Genomic DNA, 23,562 nt, shown 5'->3' with positions numbered 1-23,562 from the left:
CGGGTGAGTTTTCAGGTCCTCCCGCTCTGCCTCTGCTGAGTCTGCTCTCCTTCCCCACCCAGCTCTCATTTCTCATTTGGTTTCTTCACAAGGCTTTCTCCCCTCAGCTCAGGGGGAGATAGAAGCTGCCCTAAAGGGGTAGAGGAGGAAAGGTATGGGAGGCTTTGGGAAAAGGGCTCCTAGGCACCAGTTAGTCAACAGGGAGGCAGCCATAGGAGAAATGAAGGTCACCGAGGCACTGCTTTATTGCCTGTCCCCTTTCTCCAGCCCCTACATAAAGTTCCTTGGAACAAACAAATGAAACTATTACACGCCCCATAAGCCTAATTGGACTATATATAACTTGTACACTGGCTTCAAATGAAACTTCAATTCTCCTTCTTTTCCAATTTATTCCTGATAAGGTAAACTATTTGTAAACCGCTGGTCAGATGGAAAATGTGTCTCCCTGTGGCTTGGATGTCCTGTAACCCAATTGGTGTGGTGACTGGGACGGGCACTTCTGCATTTAGGGAACAGAAAGAGATTTGCAACTATGGATGTGGCATGGGGGAGGAGGCATCCCTAGGTTGTTTGTTCTGTTTGGGACAGGAGGTCCACCTCTGCTCTGCTGTAGGCTGGGAGAGGTGACCCAAGGACAGCTGGTATCCCTCAGTGGCTAGGGAAGCGGGGCATGCCTGCTTGTATCTCTCTTTGCCACTTCAAGAGAATGATGACTTGAAATAGTTAAACTTCAGTAGGCATGCATTAGCATTCTATTTGAGAATTATATTACATTGTTCCCATTTTACTGATAAGAATGCTGAGGATCAAAGAGGTTAATTTAGCGAAGATCACATAGCTAGAGTTAGGATTTAAACTGAGATGAATCTAGTGACTAATTAGATGTTTAATTCCAAAACACATCTTCTTTCTACTGATGGCATCTTTTATCTCCTGACTTGTTGCCTTCATTTGGAAGCAGTGCCCTTGGGATGGAGAGTGGGAGCCACGGGTGAAGGGGCACTGGGGTCTGTCAGTTACTGAGGCAGTCTGGACAGGGGGACAGCCCCAAGCTGCAAGCTCTGGCAGAGGCCAGCCGAGCACTTCAGAAAGCCAAACTGCCTAGGGCTAATCTCTGGGCCAGTCCCGTGTTGGCCTCTTTTAGGTTAAAATTTAGTTACAGATTCTGAAAGAGCAAGGGTCTGGCTGGGCAGAGTTACCCGAGAGCACGCGCGGGTGTGTGTTGTGTGTGTGTCTGCATAGATAAATGTGCAATTGTGGCCTTCCTTCCCAATCTGTGCCAATCTGTGACTGGTGGCTTGCTGAGGCGGGGGAGTGTCTTACACAGCCGTGTCTCCCACAGCTCAGCACCATTGGGGCCCCTGGTAGGCACACATCTTATTAGGGTTTGCATCTGGAATATCTCCTTAAAGCTCATGTGTTTTAGGCTTGGTCCCCAATGCAGCAAATGTTCAGAGGTGGGGTGTTGGATAATGAGGGCTCTGACCTCCTCAGTGGATTAATCCTCAGTTGGTGGGTGAATGGAGTGCAGGGAGGTGGTGGAAAGGTAGGCAGGTGGGGCATGGTTGGAGGAAGTAGGTCACTGTGGGTGTGCCCTGGGGGACTATTTCTTGTCCTTGTTTCCTTCTTCTTTTTCTCTCACTGCTTATTGGCTGCCATGAGCAGCTTTTCTCCACCACACCCTTCTGTCATGATGTGCTACCTCATGTCAGCTCCAAAACAAAGCTGCTGCTGACCATGGACTGAAAGATCTGAAACCATGAGCCAAAATAAGCCTTTTATCTTTTAAGTTATGTCAGGTGTTTTGGTCACAGCAATGAAAAGTTGACTAGTACCCAGACATTTCTTGAAAACTCACCCTGTAGCAGGAACTGTAGGGGCTACAGATTAGAATGAGAAAGGACTCTGATCTCAGGTTATGCTTGAGCAGGGAGCAGAAGCCACATGCATACTAATGTGGATATAAGGAAAGCATCGTTGGTGATGCTCGGTGCCTCCACGTCCCACATTGCTGACACATGTGTTTGTAAGGGGTCATATGAGGAACTCTTTACCTGATGCTTGGGGTCAGTGGGTGGTGCCTTTATAACTCCTTGGCTTAACCGGAAAGTTGGGTCAGGCATTTGCCCTCCTGAGCGTGAGCCCTGAGAACGCAGTTTTATAAAGCAAACTGCCTTTTGGTTATGGTGCTAGCAACCAGGGTCTGCAGTTTCAGGCTGCCAGGGGACCATCCGGTGCTTAAGTCCATCTGTGCTTTGTGCTGAAGTGACATTTTCCTTTAGCAATGTACTGGGTGCATAGAGCAGAACAAAGCCAATGCCCTGTTCCTCCCAATAATCTTCCCTCTGCAAGTGAAAACTGGGGAGCTCTTGACTTTAGGAAGATGCTTCCAAGTCACTCCAAAGCCTCTGCATCTACACTCTTGTCCCCCGACCCCAGGTGCCCTCATAGATGGAGACAGCTTGTTATTAGCACCATTTCACAGGTTGGGGAAACCAAAGGCAGGAAGAATGCAGAAGGAACTTTTTTGTTTAAGGAAGTCACTGAGCAGGCTGTTGAGATTTCCACAGATCCTACTGCAGAATCCCAAGTGCATTAGAGAGGGTGGGGAACAGTTGAATAACGCAGAGGATACTTCAGAAGCTAGGCACTGTGGGAGTACAAGTCTTGCGTGTCCCACTCTCAGGGAGTTGTGGAGATCCTGCCCACGAATCATGCTCCATGATACTCGGGAAACGGCTCTAGGAAGTGACTGCCTGACTCAGCAGACATTTTGCAAGTTTAAGTATTTGTCAGCATTAAAGGTGGGAATTCAGGGATGGGGGTGGGTGAGTAGGGGGCCTGAGGATCCATCTGGAAAGCCAATTTCTTTTGACAGCATGTTCCAAACAATAAATCCTTCCTCCTCCTCCTCCTCCACCACCACTACCCACTTGTGAATTCCAGAATCTATGAATGCCAAAAAAGTGTGCAGGACATGGAGATCATTTGGTGAACTTCCTCATCTTACAAACACAGAAGGGGAGATGAACTTGTCCAGGTCACACAGCTACTTAGGGAGGGAGGAGGAGACCCTGGCATCCATCCCTTCTCAATATACTGACTCAAGAGGGAGTACTGCCCAGGAAATGGAAATAGCAGGAACTATCTGCTTCAGTGGAAATATGGAGGGCCAAACACTCGGGACAGAGTTCATGTTGGGATGCCTACAAAGGCCTTTCAAAGGTGCTCAGGCCTCACTTAAACCTCTCCTTCATTCCTGCAGGCCCCTGGACTCAGCCCCCTTTAGCAATAACAAAACAATGCCAATTAATGACGACTGCTCATGGAGGTCTGGGTAGATGGCGGCACGGTGCTAAGTGCTATACAATTTTTTAAAAACCCTTGCAAATAATGTGCCCAGGCTGAAGGGCCAGTAAGTGGTAGTACAGAACAGGAACTGTGCTTTCAACTACTAGGTTAGGCTACTTTCTTTGTTTAGAGGTGGCTGCTGTTTTTTTATTTTTTATGTGTTGTTTTTAGTTATACGTGACAGTAGAGTGTGTTTTGACATATCAAGCATACATGGAGTATAACTGCCCATTTCTGTGGTTGTACATGATGTGGAGTTACACTGGTGGTATATTTATATATGAACATAGGAAAGTTATTTCTCATTAATTCTACTGTCTTTCTTATTCTCATTCCCCCTCCCTTCCCTTCATTCCCTTTTGTCTAATCCAGTGAACTTTTATTCTCCACCAACCCCCCCCCCCCGCCGCCTTATTGTGTGTTAGAATCCATGTATCAGAGAGAACATTTGGCCTTTGGATTTTTGGGATTGGCTTATTTCGCTTAGTATGATACTCTTTCATTCCTTTCATTGATTGGCAAATAGGTGGCTGCTGTTATTCATTAATTCCCTTGTAGTTTGGTCCCCTAAAACTCAGTATTTGGGGCTGGAGTTGTGGCTCAGTGGTGAAGCGCTTGCCTAGCATGTAAGAGGCACTGGGTGTGATCCTCAGCACCACATAAAAATAAATAAAATAAAGGTATTGTGTCCATCTACAATTAAAAAAAAAATTAAAAAAAAAAAACTCAGTAGTTCTAGATCCCACACTCTATACACCTACTTTTTTCTTTGCTGTTGACCTAGACCAACACGAGGACCAATTTGTCCTAAAGGTTATAACCTTCCTTGTTACTATGGGAACATAGTCGGAAGTGAGGAACATACACAGGGTGACAGAGTTACAGAGATACTAGAGTCCCGCGGCATGTTTACAGCCCGGGTTTCTGCACTGTGGATCCTAACTGCATTGCAAGATGAAAAATGGCAATGCTATTGACCTCTGCCTTCTCCTTTTGGGCTCTTGAAGATGGACTTCCTCATGTGTCCCCTCTTGCTCCCTTTTGGCTCAGGCTTTCTAAGTGGTTGAGGCTGAGAAAGAGTCCAGGCAGCAGTGAAATGCCTGGACTTGGCCTAAACTAGATTTCCAAGTACCCTTGACCTCAATGGTGTCCATCCCTCTGCTCCTCTGCCCCAGCCAAGGATGACCCCAACAGATGTTTCCTCGGTCCTCCAAGGGGAAGAGATGTTGGAGTAGAGGGGCCAAGAGGGACAGATAGGCTGAATCTAGAAAGTGTCAGAAAAACCTGAGCAGAAAGAAGCGAAAGGGCAGCTCAGGGCACAAGAAGGATAGGAAACATGTCATTGTGGAGGAGGTGAGCTCTGGAGATTCTGAACACACGAGGATCTGGGGAAAGAGCAAGGATTGCCAGAGAAATTGAAGTGGGGTGGGGGCAGCTGATAAGGTGGCCCCAGCCTGGGCTCACTGGCTAGGGCCCTGTGCTTCTCTGTCTAGGTTTTATCTCCAGCAATGGGAATACGGTTGTTTGTTTCCTCACTTAACATAGTCAGGATGCTGAGTTGAAATCAGCATGCCTTGGCAAAACCCTTCTTTTTGTACCCAATAGGGGCCAGCTCCAGGCTGGTGCCAGAGCTGCAGAGATGAATATGTTAGGGTCTGCCCTGCAGGAGCTCCAGGTGCCTGGAGCAGGGCTTTTGGGCACTTTGGAAAGGTGCAGGGCTGACCTGGCTTCCCACTGTCTGTCTCTCCCAGCCAAGGGTCTGATGCCTGATATTTCATGGCACTTGAGAACACTAGATGCATTTGGACACGAGTCTGGTTTTACTCTATTGTGAAGGCATGTTTGTGCATGCGTGTGTGATTTATTTGATATTTGAAAACAATTTATGACCAAAATTCTTTGCCTCCTTCTCTGGTACTGTCACGTGCGGAAGGCTCTGGAGAAGAGCTCGTGTGGGGCAGGGCCCTGTCTTGCCACTGCCTCCCCTCCTCAGAGGCCTGAATTCACTCCTGTCATCCCCTTCCTGAAAGTCAGCCTGAGTAGCTCACATTCCAAGACTTTACCCCCTAGTTTCCTGCTCCTGAGAAGAACAGCCTCCCTTCCCACATCTCCTTCCTCTTAGGATATTCTTCTAAGGGTTCTGAGTCCAACACTGAGCCCTCTTTGACTTTTTGAAAAAAAGGATATAATTTTTTGTTATGGTGAAATATATGGAACATAAAACTTGCCATTTTTACCATTTTTAATTGTGCAATTTTGTGACATTAAGTAATTTACCCTTTCATATATTCATTATCATTATTCGTCTCCAGAACATTTTCATTTATTCCAAACCAGAATTCTGTACCCATTGATTCCCCATTTCCTCTCCCGTCAGGCCCTGGCAATCTCTATTCTGCTTTTGGTCTCTGTGACTATTCCAGGCACCTCATAAGTGAAGTAATACTATATTTGTCTGTTATATCTGGTTTCACTTAGTGTAATGTGTTCAAGTTCCATCTGTGTTGTACATGTGTCAGAATTTCTTTCCTTTTTGAGGCTGAATAATATTCCCTTGTATGTTTATGCCACATTTTGTTCATCCATTTGTTTTAGTCAGCCTTTTTATTGACCAAAAGACCTGACAAGAATGATTAGAGGAGTAAAAGTTTATTTGGCTCACAATTTCAGAGGTCTCAATTTATAGACGGGGTCAACGCCTTACCTTTGGGCCCAAGGTGAGGTAGAACATCATGGTGGAAGGATCTAGTGGAGAAAAGTAGCTACAAGGAAGCAGAGAGAGCTTTGCTTACCAGGGACAAATATGAACCCCAAAGGCATGCCCCCAGTGACTTCTCTTCTCTAGCCACATCTTGCCTGCCTTCGGTTTTCCCACACAGCTAATCCACATCAGTGGATTGATGTACTGATTAGGTTAGGACTCTCATAATTCAGTCATTTCACCTCTGAAAATTCACACATGAGCTTTTGGGGGACAGCTAATATCTAAACCATAACACCATTCGTTCATTGACGAATGCTTAGTTGATTTGTATCTTTTGAGTATTGTGAATAATGCTGTTTATGAACAATAGCATATATACATCTGTTGGAGCCCTTGCCTTTAATTCTTTTGGGTATATATCCACAAGTGAAATCGCTGGATCGTAATAATTCAGTGTTTAGTTTTTTTGGGAAATGTCTATCCTATTTTCCCAGCCAGCAGTGCGTGAGGTTCCGATTTCTCTCCATCCTCACCAACACCTGTTATTTTCTGATGTTAATAGAAACCCTAATGGGTATGAAGAGCCCTTTTGGCTTTGAGGACCATGGTGAGCCCCCATGAGTCCTGGGGCAAACCCTGAGATGGTCAATTAGAAGACAAATGGAGGCCCCAGGGGTGTTTTCCTGTGCCGTCCTTCCTACCTGAGAGGCCCCTTTGGTTGCACTTGGCCCAAGAGTACAAGCACAGTGGAGGCGGCCACTTGGGACAGCTGAGTACTCTCAGGCCTCTTCTCTCCTGGAGAGAGCCCCACCCACGAGCATAAGGAGGGGATGTTGAACTGCACTTTCTGGGGCTCTCCCCTTGGAGGTCAATGGGCGTGAGCTCCAGGCACCGAGGAGTCAGTGGGAAGCAGTGAGATGCTGGGACCAGAGAGTTCTGGAACCTGAGAATATGAGCTGGGAGGACCTCTTCTCTTGTCTGGTAGAACTGCCTCATTCTAAAGAAGAGGAAAGAGAGCCGAGAAGAAAAGGGATGGAGGTGTTGGAGTTGGGATTGGAATTCGGATCTCAACTTCTGGACTTGTTCTTTTCCCACCAAATTTGGGAAAGTGTCAAGATAGCCTCATCTCTATACCAAGCAGCAGCAGGGGAGGCTTGCAGATATTTTTGTTGCCTTCCATCTTTTTGTCTGCCTGCTGTCTGGCAGAGGTTTTGTGGGGATTAATGAGATAAATAGCTTTGACTTTTCTAAATGAAAGAAGCATTATACTTTGCACAAAGCATAGCTATTAAATGGCCTGTGAGTGTTTAGGAATAAGCGTATGCTGTTTTTTTTTTTTTTCTCACCTTAATGAGAATTAGAGACACCCAGGAGGAGGGTGGATTGGACTTCATGGGTGTATTTGCGTGTGTTATGTTTTTAGTGTGCACACACGTGCGGGCTGATGGCCCTCCCCGCGGTGGAAGAATGTTCAAGTCCTTTGCTACAGAGGATCCTTGGGAAGTGGAGCCGCGTTTTCCAGGATCTCCAGCACTCTCTGTTTTCTGAATTCTCTGGGTAGATTTATTTTTTTCACGAACTAAGAATGAAATTTTTCACAAACTAACGGTGCAATATAGCAATTTTAAAAAGGTGGTTGTTTAACCTGGAGCATGTGCTTTAGGGAAAGAGGCTTTTTTTTTTTTTTAAACAGCTTTCATGTTTTATTTCACTTTATTGTGCTCTTCCCTGGTGCCCCGAGGCCCTATGTGTGGGTACCTCTGGAATGATTCATAGTAAATAATACTATACCTTTGGGTAGTATTTCCACAGACACAAATTCATTTGGTCTTTATGATTGTCCTGTGAGGAATGTATTATTGTTTCTATCCTACAGAGGAGTAAATTGAGGCCTGGAGAAGGGTCCATCACTGCGTAGTTGGCAGTGTTGCTAGTAGTGTGAAGGGTGGTTACAGAATCAGGGGCCTGCATCTTCAGATTGTGTGGCTGTGTTGCTTGGAGAAAGCAACTCACCCTTTCTGATGTCCAGTTCTGATTAACTTCCAAGGGCGTATGGTTAGATGAATGGCTTCTCTCAGACCTGGGTTTGGGCCCCAGGTCTCCTGATTCGGAGTCCTGGTGTTTCAGGGAAGGTGCATATTCCTGTTTGTCCTTCATGGAGGCGTGTTGATAGGAGAAGGAACTTTTTAAAACCAGGATGAGAAGAAAAAAGAAATATCTGGCTTGTTTTCACCCATTTTGAATCACCCGTTTTACTTTTCCTTAAACTTGGATACTTCTGTTTACAGAGTACGTGGCTGGAAACCTAGGGCTGCCAATCACCCTCTGTCAGAGCTCAGGTGCAGTTGGCAGAAGGCTGTCAGGATGTGTGTGGAGTTTGTGTGCCACTCACTCCTCGCTTCTTTCCCTGCAGCTGTAGGCAGACTTTGCAGAGTGGGACTCAGCAGCAGGTCATGAGGCTGGCCCTGGTGTGGCCACAGTAATATTAGAGGTATAAATAACAAAAACCAGAGCATTCCTCCCTTTCTAAGCAAAGAATCGCTTAATGTATAGAATTTGGAAACTAGAATAATAAATACAGCTAATACTCAGGAGGCTTTTATCCTCAGGCATTTTTCTGAGAGTTGAATATCATTGGCTTGGCACCATGACGCTCTGAGACAGGTGCGATCACTATTTCCATTTCACAAAAGAGGAGCTCAGGAACAGGGAGGTTGTGTGACTTTTAAACTCACACAGCCAGTGACTGTCAGAGCTGGACTTTGGATCCGATCTGCCTGGTTTCCAGTTCCTGCCCTAAGTTCTGCCTTTCTGCAAATAACTGTCACTCACTCCCTGTGTTAGTTAGCTTTCCACCGCAGTTACAAAATGCCTGAACTGAGAAACTTACAAAGAGGAAAGGCTCATTTGAGTTCACAGTTTCAGAGATTTTGATCCATGGTTACTTGGCCCCATTGCTTTGGACCTGTGGCGACATAGTCCATCCTGGAGAGAGAGAGTGTGGCAGAAGAGGCTGCTCATCTCATGGTGGCCAGGAAGCAAAGAGAGGAAGAGGGGCCAGAGTTCCAATATCACCTTAAAGGGTGTGTCTCCAGTGACCAAACTTTCTGCATCTGGGTCCCACCTCTTAAAAGTTCCATCATCTCCCAATAGCACTACAGGTTGGGGAAAAGCCTTCAACAGAGGACCTGTGGGTGTTACTTATCCAAACCGTAGCCCAACCTAAAAATAACACTAGTAATATTTTCATGTTTCCTTCTAGTCTTTCTTTTTAGAAAAAAAATCTTTTGTAAAAAGCATGGTTCATTGTATACCATTTCAGACCCCATTTCTGTGCTTAATATTATGATGTGAACAATTTTTCTCATAATATTTTTCAGAATGTTATTTTTATGGCTTCCTAAAATTCCATCGTATGGATATGCATTGCCTGGATCTCATTTATCTCACGAGGCCCCCACAATGGACTTTTAAGTCATTTCCAGTTTGGCATTAGCATAATTCACACTTCAGTGAATGCCCAGATGCATGACTTTGCCTGGGTCTTGGATTGGTCCTGAGAAGGATAGGAGACTGTAGCCATTTCTGAATGACTCTGACTACTGACTGCTAACTGCTTCCTTGACAGGGTGTATCAGCTCATGCTTGCCTCTGTCCAGGTGAGAGGAAACGGTAGCTCGGGGCTCAGCCTCCCCGTTTCAGCAGGGCTGGAGGAGCTGCAGGCACAGCTCAGTCATGCTCATAGCACAGAACAGAAAAGCTCCCTGCCATCCCAGGGTGACTGGTTCTGAGAGATCTGTGAGCTCTGAACCCCAGATCAGGAGTAGGACCACACCTCTGTTGCAGGGACCATGATGCATCCTGTTGAGTGGCCCTGGGGCTGCAAGGCAGAACATTCAGAGGTACTGCACACACTCTAAGACTGCAGTAAAATGGGCCAGAGCAACTGACCCCCACAACATAGAGACAGACGTTTAAGCAGTTAATATAGGAAAAAAAATCTTAGAACAATTACATTTCAAGAGACTCACTCATTTGTTCACCAGGTTTTTATCACACACATATCACACTCCTGGCTGATCTGGGCTCCGGGGAATACAGAATTGAACAAAATAGACCAGGATTTCTGTTTCTTGGGGCTTCCCTTCTATTGGGGGATGAGAAATATTCATTTAACATAGTAATAGACAAACTTAGCAAATGGCAAACATACGAACTGAAAATACTCAAATAGTAGCATCCCTGTAAACTTCTGCGCAGATCTATTGTTTTACTACAAAGTGTGTTCTGCTGTTGCACTTAAAAAAGCCAAAAATGCTGATTATGAATACACTCGAATTAATCCTCCGCTAGGGCCTATAATTTAGGTGTGCTTTCACCTTTGGAGGTGAGGAGCTTCAGTGCAAATAGCAAGAGGTCAAGAATCTCAAGATCTCCCTCCTCTCCATGCTTGGAAATGAGTGGAAGAAGTATTATGATTACTGCAATTTGTCCTCTTTGGTTGAAGATTGTGGTTCAGCTGTATACATCTATCAGTTAGTTTTTTTCCTTATGGTCTCTGATGTCAGTATGAGAGTTCTTGAGTACCAAGGGGGAAGTGGCATTATGATTAGGGTCCTCTGGGCAAGGTAATATTGGCCTTTTGGTCATATGCATATGGTTTGCCTCCAGTGAGACTTTCTATTAGGATTCTTTTTTTTTTTAACCTTGCTTTTACTAGTAAAAGGCAGAGAAGAGGTTTTGTTTGCTGCATCAGTCAGAAGGTGTGAATGCCAGTAGCTTTACCACTTTTCCTGCTGACTTGAGCCTCTGAAATGCTCCAGGTTCTCTGCCTTCCCTTCTACTTTGCCCTGGTCATCAGATGCAGGTGGTATGTAGAGTAAAAATGAGACAGTTTTATTTTAGGCAGCATCTGATCGATTGAGTCAGGGAGATAGCCACAGATGTCCTTGGTCCCTCACTGTCTCTTTGTTGTGGAGCAGGTTTGACTACTGTGGTCATGGGGACTGTTCTGAGCATCCCCATTTCTTATGACTGTGTTTGTAGCAGAGTGAGAGAAGAGGAAGACAGAGAGAGTAGGAATCTGCTCAAACAGTGGGAAGTAGCTCAGGTCAGAGGAAAAAGGGATCAGAAGATAACATATGCTTGGCACCTTCAGAATACCCCTTGAGTCCTCACTCTGGCGAGAGGGTTTCCATCTAAGCTGGGATGTCATGGGGCTCTTCCTTACTTAGTGTGGGGGGCATTGTTAGGTTTTCCATCTGCCCAATGGGAAAAATTACTTCCTCATTTATTTGTCAAAAATGTGAGATACTGGACTCGGGGTGTAGCTCAGTGGTAGAGAACTTGCCTACCATGTGCAATGCCCTGGGTTTGATTCTCAACACAGGGGAACAAAAAAAAAAGTTAGGTACTGAAAAAGGCTATGACTTCTCTATTTTTTGTGTAGCTTAGAATCTCTTATGCTTTGAAAATATGTCTTTTTGCATAGGGTGGTTATTTCATGATCAAAAAAATCTACCCACCCATCAACATCTGGATCAGTTCTTGATTGCATTTTTAAAAAGTTTTTTTTCCCCCACAGTTTAGAATCAAGTGCTTATTCTTTGCTTTTTCCTACTACTTACAATTATTCTTTATCGTATTTTTCCCATTGTGCCTTCCTTTTAATACAGACCTGTGTAGTCCAATATGTAGCCTCCAGCCAAATATGGCTACTTAGATGTAAACTAATTGAAATTAAATGAAATTTAAATTGTATTTCCTCATTTGTTGTAGGTACTCAAGGACTCAGCAATCATACTGTCCACAGCAGGTGTCTATTTAGAGGAAGGCAAATGGATAGCCCAGAATGATAGAACATTCCATTACTGTAAGTTGTATTGGATAGTATATTGCTATAGACTGGTGTGCTCAGCCAAAGTTCAGATCTATAACAGACACTCAGGAGGACAGATATTAATACAGGAATTTAAGGACTTATAAAATTGGAAGGGTTGGGAGAGAAACCAGCTCCGGGCTGGGCCTGCAGGAGTGACTCCCAGAGCAGCATCGCAGAGCAGGCCAAGGGATCTGCGACTGTGGTACTGTTAGGAAGCTGGGAAGTGTGAAGCCCCAGTGCCAGGAGTTGGCTCCAAGAGCACACCACCTTGTCCGTGGTCCAGGAAGCCACTGCAAGGCCCCCGTCAGCTCTATACTAGCTAAATAGATGTCCTCCCCACCTGACTTACTCAGTTCTTGGTTGGCCAATCCCAAAGTTGCATCAGGAATTTTAATTATAAGAGAGATTTGGAATTGTTTTTAGCTCTCTGGCAATCTAGGAAGGCACAGTAGAAAGAAGTTGGAGGAACTGTTGAGCTAGCCAACCCACTGGTCACCCACCTGTCACATGGTGGCTCTTTCTAAGGCATACTGGATCCTTCTGATAGTACCACTCACCTTGAGAAGGACAGAGCCTTGAATTATCTTCTAAGACCAAGGGACAGTATCCTTCCTGTTCACGTTTGCCAGCTATCTCTTCCTTCCTTCCTTCCTTCCTTCCTTCCTTCCTTCCTTTCTCTTTCTTTTTGGGGCGAGTGGGGACCCGAGATTGAACTAAGGGGCACTCGGCCACTGAGCCACATATTTTGTATTTTCTTTAGAGACAGGGTCTTTCTGAGTTGCTTAGTGCTTTGCTTTAGCTGAGGCTGGCTTTGAATTCACAATCCTCCTGCCTCAGCCTCCTGAGCCTCTGGGATTACAGGTGTGCATCACTGCACCTGGCTGCCAGCTGTCTTCATAATGCAATAGATAGGGAAGATTAACGGCCTTCTGCTTTGTGATCATTGGACCACTAATGGCTAGAGAAATATAGTTTTTCTTTCAGGTTGGCTGTTCTGCTCATAAAGGGTATGTAGGCCTCTTGCCACAATGTTGAGATGACAGAGAGCAAGAGCCAGATGGACTTTCACAAACATCTTGAGTGACACGCTGGCCTGAGAGAGAGCACATTTTTACACTTCAGGGATGGATAAGTGGCCAGGACTTTAGGAGGAAATTCATTTGCAGTTCTCTCCTTCCTAGGTGTGAACTGCTCTTCTGGCTCCCTGTAAGTTAATCTTGGGTACAAAGGTGCTTCATTAGGAATGACCTTCCTTTGTGCATAGCAGAAGGCACTAAGGCAAGAGCAGGAGGCCCTGCTGTCAAAGCAGGCCAGAAGCTCCATTCTGTTTTCTACCCCTGTGTCTAACTGGTGTTCTTTATATGGTGCCAAGGGGGCTTGGGTGGCATGAAGGAAGGGAGGTGGGGAGAATACTGGAAACTTGTATTTGAGTTCTGCTTATTTGGATTGAGAGTTTAAGGAGGAATCATTTATGCTCAAACTTGAAGAGTGAGAAGAAATCAACAAGCGAAGAGCAGAAGGAAGAACATTCTTAGAACATGCAAAGGCACTGTGGTAGACAAGAGCTGTGCATATCTGAAGCATGAAATGAGACCAGTATGTTGGGAGTGCATAAGACCAGGCCTAGAGAGGAATGCGTAAACTCAGAGAAGTGGGCCTGGGCCAGTTTACACTGGCTTCATCATAAGTCATGGCACAGAGTTTGGATTTTGAAGGGACTTAACTAGGGGAATGACAGGGCCTCATTTATGATTCATGTTTCTAAAAGGTCACTTTGGCTGCTGCATGGAGATCAGATTAGGGATGGGCAAGCCCAGGAATGAGAGAAATGCTAGGGGGCTACTGCAGCATTCTGGGCAAGAAATGGATGGTGGCCTGGACTAGGGTGGTGGCACATGAGATGGAAATCATTACTCATGACTCTTTCCTCAGTTCTTCTCTGCCACTTCCACATCCAAGATGTAAGTGAAAGAGTCTGATGCTTGAGAATAACTCTGTTTTTTAGGGCATAGATGGACAGATTCTAACAGTGTTTTTTCTAACATTTATCTATAGTCCACTGTGTGTTGGTCTCCTTTCTTTCACTGTAATAAAATACCTGAAACAATCAATTTATAAGGAGTAAAGGTTTATTTTGATTCCCAATTTCAAAGGTTTCAGTCCATGGTCAGTTGGCTGCATTGCCTTGGGCCTGTGGTGAGGCAGAACATCAGGACTGGAGGATGTGGCTCTGTAAAGGGTTCACTTCATGGTGGCTGGGAGGTGAAAGACAGATACAGGAAGTGGGCGGAGTTCCAATTTTCCCTCCAAGGTCATGCACCCAATAACCTAAATTCCTCCCACCAGGTTCCACCTTCCAAAGATTCCACCAGTGCTGTGGCCTGGGGACCAAGCCTTTACCGCGTGGGACACTTTGAGGGACACTTAAGATCCAAACTACAGCAACCTTCATTTTTATCATGACACCATAGCAGATAGATGTGGAGCATTTTTTAGCATATGGCCCTGCATCACGTGGCTGGACTGAGATGGATTAAAGACAAAAAAAAAAAAAAGTCAATTGTTCTATCAGCAGACACCTTCCACCTTTCTGTTTTCTACACCTGTGGAAAGCAGGTGTACTCCTGATTTGGACTCCTCAGGCAGACCCCTGGAGAGCAGAATGGCATGATCCTGACCAGTTCTTTTGGGGGTCTTGTCCTTGTCCTGGTCTCTCTGAGAAGCAGCAGCACCTGTATGCAGGAGGGGGGAGCTGCTGCTGTCTTTTTAGGGGTGTCAAGCCAATGACAGGCGGGAGTCATTTTCTAATGTTTGGAAAAAAGATCACTGCTGTGTGGCACCTACCTGTGTATATGTGACCTGATCTACTAAGTCGCCCGTTGGGCTCGTTTGGGGATGAGAGCATCAGTGGAAATAGCCTACGAAGGCAGGAGCCAGAGCAGACTTAAATGGTGGCATTTTTTCAGCTGGCAGCCAGGAGACAAAGCTTTGAATCAGCTTTATAATTTGAAAATTGGTCTCTTTGCATTGGGTGGTGATTTTGTGCTAACAAGAGCTATCAGGGACACAATGCTGTCTGCCCTACCTTCACAGCGCTACTCGGGATTCAAAACCCTTGTGCCAGAGATGGAGGTTCCCCACTGCTGGGATTCTTGGATGGTTATGCCACTTGTTGTGGGTGATCTGGAGATACTCCTAGGGCCTTAGGTCTCGTTGGGGAATCATCATGGTGGGTGGGAAAATGACTTGGAGGAGGGAAGGCCAAGCTGAGCTTGGAGTTCAGCCTTCACAGAGGCTAGCCCTGACAGGCCAGACCTGTCTCACCTGTGTATGGTTCTGAGTTTACTGTGGCAGTGCCCTTAATCATGTCACAGGGCTGTAGCTGTGCTCTGGACTGCCTGGACCAAAATACTGGTTGTTTTTTTGTCCTCTGGCTAGGGAGAAGTTGACATTCCACTTTTCCCCATGGGCCTATTCATATGTGCTTTCTCCAGATGGTATGCTCCAGAGAGATCCTTGTGTTCTGGGAACAGTTCACAATATAAATAAGGTCCCCCATGGAGTGCAGGCTGGGGGTGCTCAGAAGTCAGCTTACCAAGACCTGGTGTTCAGAACTGCCTCCTGGCTCTGTGGAGGCAGCCACCATCTTGCTCATGGACGCCTCTGTCTCACGGTAAGGGATCAGGGTGAAGGATGCACCCACATACAGCCTTAACAGGGCAATAGATGTGTTCTCAGGCCTGTTGCCTCCGGCCCTTTTCTCAAGTGTTGTCCTGACGTTCCTGGGATTGCTTGGTGTTTGGAACTGGCAGCTGAGATGAGAGGGAGATAAAGACAAGCCAGGGAAGGGCCAAGGTGAGGGTTGGAGGACACTCACCTCAGGGGAAGTGTGAGGTCTTGTCATATGTAGAGAAGTGGGGTCTGGAAGGCTGAAAGCAGGGGACAGGGCTGCTTTTATATGTGTGAGGGAAGAAGAGTTAGTCCAGGAACCAAAATAGACTCTATTAAATTTTGTCATTGCCAAAGAGAGTCCAGGAAGGAAAAATGATTTACCACAGATTGAATGGAGCAAAACTAGAGTTCCAGCCCTCTCTGGGGAACCACAGAAGATGGAAGATTGGGCTACTTTGGACTTGGTCACTCTGATGCATAAGCAGGACACTTTCTACTGTCATTCACCCTGGAGGTGCCTATAATCACCCCAGAGGGTTCCCAAGGAGGCTGATGGTGCAGTGGACACTGTCCTATGAAGATCCTTTTAAGTTTAAGGATGTTTTTAGGAATGCAGCCTGTTCCATCCCAAAGCCCACAAAACCCAGAAGAGGTGTGTGCTCTGTTTGTCACCGTGCATGTGAGCACACACGTGTGTATGCATGTGGAGTGTGTGTGTGTGTCTGTGTGACAGAGAGATCTGAGGAGGCGGGAGTATAGTCTGGCAGCTCACTGAGTCCTGTGTGCTGCAGAAATCTTCCATTGTCTCATTTTGTGACCTTTAGTGAGTCATATGCTCCTTTGTTTTCTTATGTGTTAAGTGGAGATACTCATCTTGCTGCTTATTAAAGCGGTTCTTGTGCTTCAGGTGCCTTTATTAATTCAAATCGACTCTTTGAATTTTTTCCCTCTGGGGTCTTATAAGAAAGGTAAGCTTTCTTGAGGCCTTCCTCACATTAGGCTAGGGATCCATACAGTGAGCACGGGGAAGACTGGGACAAGCTATGTGGCCAAGGAGACTTCTCAGCACACAGAAGTGCTGCGCTCTCCATGAGCCTGATATTCTGGTTAATATACTTTACCCCTAGGATGCAGCAGCTGCTTGGAGCCAGTGGGGCAGAGAAAAGGAGGAGGGCAAAGGGAATCAGTGGTGAGGTGGGAATCCGTGTCACATTGAGAATGCGGCCATGACTTCGGTTCAGTAAGGAGGCAGTTTTCTAGGCCCTGGAGAGGTGGGTGGGGCTCTAATGCAACAGAATGGACGACAGTAGTATAGCTGATGAGCTGGTACCCAGGGAGACCTGATGTGCTCATCTTGGGGTCAAGCTGGGGTGGTAAGTACGTGGCACCTGTGTATTTACCATTCCCTACCCCTTGTGCCATGATAGGCATCGCTGATCTATCATGATGTGATTTCTTGTCTTGCTCAGGAAAGTCTCAGAGTCCTGTAAGTACAGCATTTGGACAATGATGTCAGTCAATTGGCGTAAGTGTTGAAGCTCATTGTCTCTCCCTCTTATGATGGAGAGGACATAGACTATGGAATCTCTCAGAAATGACAGCTCAGTTGGGTACACGTTTTGGGCACTGAGTAAGCATATTAGGTCTTTCTTGGTTGCATGAGGCAGAAACCCAACATAGATGAGTTCCTAAATAACTTAATTATCACAGTGAGTGTGGGGAAATGACTTAAAGTAAGAGTGGCTATGCCGACCTTGAGGTGTAGCTTTGGTGGAAGCCAGCTTCCAGAGTCACACCTGTTTCACCTCCTGTCCCTCAAAGTAGGGCTAACTTCTGGCATGGCTGGATGCAAGAATCCCATGATCCTGAGTTCTCTCTCTGGGATGGACTCTGTAGGGTGAAAATATTCTGTCTGTTGTATTAGGGCTCTCCAGAGGAACAGAACAAATAGAATGTACATGCAATTATTAGAGGGGATTTTTTTTTTTAGTGTGGCTTACATAATCAGTCTGGCCATGTGCAGATTGGAGAAATGGAGAAACCAGTAGTTGCTCAGTCTAAAAGGTGGACGTGCAGAACAAGGGGGACCAGATAAGGAAGGCCCCAGTCCCAGGCTGAAGGTTTGGAATGCCCCTGGAGATTTGCTGGTGCAAGTTCACAGTGAGAGGGTGAAGAACTTGGAGTTTGATGTCTATGTTAATGGCAGCAGCAGTAAACCTACTGCTCAAGAAAAGCTGAGTGTGCATGTGCATGCACTTGCCCCTTCTTGTCTGTTTTTTGTTCCATCTGGGCCTATTGGATGGTGCTGCCATTCAGGGCAGGTCTTCCCCCTCAGTTGGCTGACCTTTATGCCAAGTGTCTCTGGAAACACCTTCACAGACTCACCTAGAAGTGTGCTTTGTTAATTTCTAGGCCCTTCTCAATCTAGAAGTTTAACCAAAACACTGGCCAAGCTGGGCCAAGTGCCCTTAACAGGCTCCTGTGGGAGTCAAGAGTAGTCGTGGTGATGGTAGGTTCTAGGAAGCAGGTCACCCTGGGAGCAAAGTTATTTTGGAGTCCAAATATAGAAGGACCAGCACAAGCCAAGAGCTGGGGAGATGATTGGGAGAGGCACTACGTTTCCACCTGTATACTGAGGAGCCCCAGGTGAGGAGAGGGAAGGGGTTCAACAATGTAGTTCATTCTGTGCCCAGCAGCTGCCTTGGGAGGACCTGTGTACACTGAGCAGAGAAGGTCACTGTGGGAGGACTCAATTGATGTATGTGAAATTGGTCTGGCTGCTCCGCCACTTGTCTCCAAGCAATTGAAGTGGTATCCACATGCCAGATTCACCTTTCATGGTAGCATTCCATTCTCTGAGGCTTTTGTTGATCTCACTGCACTAGGTCAGCTCACCGGCGTTACAAATATCAAGGTCGAACATCTGTTCTGGGAGGCACACGTTTGGGTCCAGGGTGAGCTGATTATTTGGCAAACCTTACAGATTCTAGGGTAAGGCATCTTTCCTAACAGACTAGAGAGTGTCATGCTTATGTGGTGTCTTAGGGACTTTCTTGAAGGCTTTGGTACCTTTAAACCAGAGCAGTGTAGCCATCTCTTCTTAGGTAGGGCCCTCTGGATTTTGCTGGCTCCTATCAAGAGTTTCTCCTGGACAGTACTCTCTACTCCATCCTGTTGACCATGCCACATAGCTCCCCTCCTCAGATGTCAAATGCTATATAATAAATCACCCCAAAGCAAAGTGGCTTACAATAGCAAGCATCTTGTTATCTCTCAGTTGTTATGGGTCAGAAATTCAGGAAGTTCCTCATTTGGCACTGTTCTGGCTTGGGGTCTCTCTTGAAGTGCAGTTGGTGACTACAGCAGCTGTAGGCTTATCTGGACTCTCTCTTTCCACATGGTCTCTCCATGCAGCTAGTAGGCTTCCTCACAGTATGGTGGCTTTTGCTTTCCTTCAGCTATCCATCCTGAGAAACTCAGGTCTAGGCAACTTGGCCGTTTTGAGCTTGGAAATCCCATAGTGTCTCTTCTGCTGTACTTTATTAGTGGAAAAAGTCAGAAAAGGGCAACTCATTTCAAGAGGAGAGGTCCTAGACCTTCTTTCTCTGTGAGAGATGTCAGATGTCAAGGGATTTGCCTATAATTTAAACCATCAAGCTCCCCTCCCTCTCCCACCTGTGCCAAACTTAAGTCAGATGCTTTGGGGGCCTGGATTTGCAATTTCCATCTCTGTGACAGATACCTGATATAATCATCTTATGGAGAGAAGAGATTTGTTTGGGCTCATGGGTTTGGAGGCTTCAGTTAACAATAAATTGGTCCTGTTGCTTTGGGCCTATGGTGAGGCAGCACATCAGGGCAGGAACATGTGGCAGAGCAAAACTACTCATCCCACCGAGGAATCAAAAGGGAAGAGGAAGAGACTAGGGTCCCAGAGTCCCCTTCAAGGGCATGCCCCCAGTGACCCAAAGACCTCCTGTTAGGCCCTACCTCAAAGGATCCACAACCCCCAGTAACATCTCCCTGAAGGCCAAGCCTTTAACACAGAGGTCTTTGGGGGGACATTTAAGATCTAAGCTGTAGCACTGGATGTGAACTTAACTTGAGTTCAGTCCCCTCGTTTTATTGTATTTAGTTTTGGTTCTGGAACTCAGGTGCAGAGAGCTAAGTGAATTACATTCTTCAATGCATATTTGTTATGAATTTATATGATGCTCACTCACTCATGCATTCATTCTTTATTCCTTCTTATCCCCACATCTTACTCTGATTTTCTTCCTCACCCCCCTTAAACAACCATTCTGTTCTGTTTGAAGAATATCCTTTTGTTTGTGAGTTGTTCTTACAAATGTGTTGGAATTTATGCATTGCATTGTGTTCTATCTTCCAATGCACCCTCCTTTCCTAACTAGTACAGTGCTGCTGAGGTTCACGAATTCTGAGGTAGGCACGTCTCTTGTCTGCCTCAAATGAGGCGGTGAGATCAGGGAAGGGAGCCACCTGTCCAAGGTCACCCAACTGAACTAGACCAAACTTAGCCTAGAACCAATTTCCTGGTGGTTTCTTAGCACATCACACTAGTGTTTTCATGTGTCACCTCCCAATTTTATGCAATAGCTTGAAATGAAATTTTTTAAAAAATGTGAATCTGTGTCCCAGGTGCACCTATTTTCCCTCTAGTGACTGTTGTCCTCTTTCCTCTTTTGCTGCAGGTTCCAACTATGGGAGCCCACGCTCAGCCAACATGAATGCCAACGCAGCTGCGGGGCTTGCCCCTGAGCACATCCCCACCCCAGGGGCAGCCCTGTCTTGGCAAGCAGCCATTGATGCAGCCCGGCAGGCCAAGCTGATGGGCAGTGCTGGCAATGCGACCATCTCCACAGTCAGCTCCACGCAGCGGAAACGGCAGCAGTATGGGAAACCCAAAAAACAGGGTGGCACAACCGCCACGCGGCCACCCCGTGCCCTGCTCTGTCTGACCCTGAAGAACCCCATCCGGAGAGCATGTATAAGCATCGTCGAATGGAAATATCCTTTGTGCTTTGGCCCGGGAAGGGTGCTTGTGGGACTTGTGTCCTAGAGGCCAGCCCTCTGGGGCTTACCAGGCAGCAGCCTCTGTAGATGGTGCTGTGCCTACAGCTGGTTTGTGGGTCTGCATCAGTGAGGCCTGTGAAAACACAGTTAGAGGCCCTGTCCTAGACTCAATGAATCAGGATCCTGGGGACAGGGCTCACGATGCCTAGGTTTTAATTTTTCCCCCCACATATGGCTCTAACGTCCCTAATCCAAAATCTGAAATCTGAATTGCTCCAAAATCTGAAACACGATGCCACAAGTAGAAGCTTCCACATCTTCTTCACATGATGGATAGTAGTTCAAATACAGGCTCAGTAAAAACACTGTATAAAATTACCTTCACACTATGTGTATGAGATACATGTGAATCATAGATGAATTTTGTGTTTAGACTTGGATCCCCTTCCCATACTTTCTCATTATGTGAATGCAAATATTCCCAAATCCAAAAAATCCCATATCTGAAGCACTTACATGGCTCAGCTTGCCTGGGGATCCACTCAGGTGATTGTGTTAATAGTCATCATGGGCTACTTCACAACCTTTGTTCCCTCCTTTGTTACTGTACTAGGATAGTTTCATGACCTCACCTCTCTCAAGGATGAAGCAGCCCAGGAGATATAAGAATGTAGCCATCAACAGCCCAGTTTCTTGGCTCCAGGGCCTGGGAGCAGTGGCTCTCAGCCTTGGTAGCATGTTAGAATTCTGTAGAAAGTTTTAGCAAACTTTAGATGCCTGAGCTCTACCCAGGCATTCTTAAAAAAAATTCTCCAGGTGATTCTAAAGTAGTTACAGTTGGGAACACTGGTCTGGAGTTTAAAACACAGAGCCCTTCTGTACACATAGAAACCAATGAATGGGTTCTTCAGAGAACATAGCTCCAAGGCATGTCACCATAGAATTGCAAGGCCCCTAATATCGAAGTGTCATAGAGTCATGGAGATTAGAAAAAAATCTTAAAGATTTATAGGTCTACCCCTGATTTTCCCTAGTGATGAAATGAATCCCATGTGAAAGATTCTCCAGGGTCATATGCTTAGTATCAGATGGGATTTGAACCCTGGGTCTTTTTTTTCCCCCCTGGTGGTATGCTGGGTCTTAATATTTGGCATTTTTGCAGTAAGAATTTGTTTGGATAGGACTACCATATTTCTCAATGCCCAGGATAGGGGTGTTAGGTTTCATTAGTAAGTTTTTAGGGAAAGATTTAAAAATCTTGGGTAATGGTCAGAAGTTAGAAGAAGGTGATCTGGGGATAAAAGAAAGTTCTTTAGAGTAAGCAGTATTCATTCTATGCATGCTTAAGCCTCTCAAGTAAAAAGTAACTTCAAGAGAATTTAAATGAAGGGGCTGCTGCAGAATTGCCAGGTCAGACCTGAGCGATGTAGTATGATGAGTGAATGGGAGGTGGGTGTGGTCAGCCATAGGCTGCTTCCAAAGCTGCTTGAGGCAGAACCATGGAGTGGAAGAAATGAGGGCCCCTGCAGGTCAGGCACAGGTGGGGACTAGATGAGTACCTGGGTGGATGTTCAGGGGGTGCAGTCCAGCTCTGTTGGGACATAGCGGGACCTCGGACAGCAGCCTGAACATTCACTGTGTGGCAGTCACCCTTCCTGGGGAATGTGCTTCCCACCTGGAGGAGGCGATGTGGGCCTTTCTGCTTCATGGGTGGCGTTCCTAGACTGCCGAGGAAGGATAGCTGGACAGATAAGGAGCTAGGAAAAGGTGGAATCTGATATTGTCATTAAGAATGCAGTTTAAAAAATGACCTGGTCCTCCCAGGGTGACATGCAGTGTATCCAGGGCTTACCTGGGTTCTCCTCTGCTTTTCGGCTGATGGCTCTTCTTATCTTCCTGATTGGTTTCTTTACACAGCCTCATTTCCGACATTAGCCAATGCTCTTAGCATAACACGATGGATGGATAGCCTGAGCAGGGGCACGAGGTAGAACTGGTAGCACTTGAAACATCCCAAGCTCAGGTATCCCCATGGGGGTGGAGGCAGCCAGTTACATTAGATGAATGGAGGCACAGGAAGTCTGGCTCAGCTGACTTCTTGAGCTCATGTCCTGGAGGGAAGAGCACAGGGTAGCAGATGATGAGAATGAAACTGACCAGCCCCTAGGGCGAGTGTCACTCTCCTAAGCAGGTGGGAAAGGGTTTGGGCAGGAAGAGGTGCTGCAGTAGGAGAGCTGGAGGAACTGACGTCATGAAAATGCTCTAGGGTAACACAGGCGAGATCAGTGTAGAGGAGCCCTCACAAATTCAGAGTCTAGAGCCAGACTAGATCCCATTCTACCACCAGCTCTGTGACTTTGGACAAGTTAACATGTACCTTTCTGTGCCTCCGTTTCCTCCCTTAACAATGGGAGTGATAGCTGTACTTTCTATGCTGGGTGTTTGTGTGGTGCAGTTAGACCAGTGCCTAGCATGGAGTAGGCTCTCGATAAATGTTAGCTCCTGTTCTCACTGTCACCATACCCACCCTGGCATCTGCACCCCCAATGTCACCACTGAGTCCTTGGTCAACTCAAGGGCAGCATGAGGTAAGAGATTAGTGAGTGGGTCTGGGTTCTGGCCCTGGCTCTGTTCATTGCCAGGTTGGAATCTCGAACAGTTGTTTTACTGTCCACATCTGTAAAGTGGGGAAGTTGGACAGGTCTACTGCATGCCACCTTTTAATATCAAGGCACACATGCAAAAAAAAAAAAAAAATAGGCACCTTGAAGGAGGCGTGCTGGCTAAATGGACCCTGAGCTCTCCTTTGGGGCTGAGGGGTTCTGCCACCAGATAATCACTGAGATTCCTCCCACTTCCAGCATTCTGTGACCCTGGTCCAGTGCTGCCTGGGTACACAGTCAGAAGGCTGTGTGTG

General features: G+C 46.3%; 1 protein-coding gene across 22 annotated transcripts in view; it reads left to right on the top strand.

Annotated features, from left to right (window-relative positions):
- Cacna1c (calcium voltage-gated channel subunit alpha1 C) overlaps window positions 1-23,562 on the top strand; it is a 698,188-nt gene that overhangs the window by 124,178 nt on the left and 550,448 nt on the right. For 20 of the 22 annotated variants that reach the window (XM_048787468.1, XM_048787454.1, XM_048787460.1 and 17 more), the window contains exon 2: window positions 20,324-20,639. In XM_048787468.1, the coding sequence (XP_048643425.1) occupies window positions 20,324-20,639 (316 nt within the window). Of the gene's footprint in view, window positions 1-9,420; window positions 11,931-15,400; window positions 15,613-20,323; window positions 20,640-23,562 lie in introns of those variants that run through there. The other 2 variants (XM_048787471.1, XM_048787470.1) reach the window with 2 other exon arrangements.

The sequence above is a fragment of the Marmota marmota genome, unplaced genomic scaffold, assembly GCF_001458135.2.
Source record: "Marmota marmota marmota unplaced genomic scaffold, marMar, whole genome shotgun sequence".
Lineage (NCBI taxonomy): Eukaryota > Metazoa > Chordata > Mammalia > Rodentia > Sciuridae > Marmota > Marmota marmota.
The sequence above is the reverse complement of the archived record's forward strand: the minus strand, read 5'-3'. Positions and strand labels throughout refer to the sequence as shown.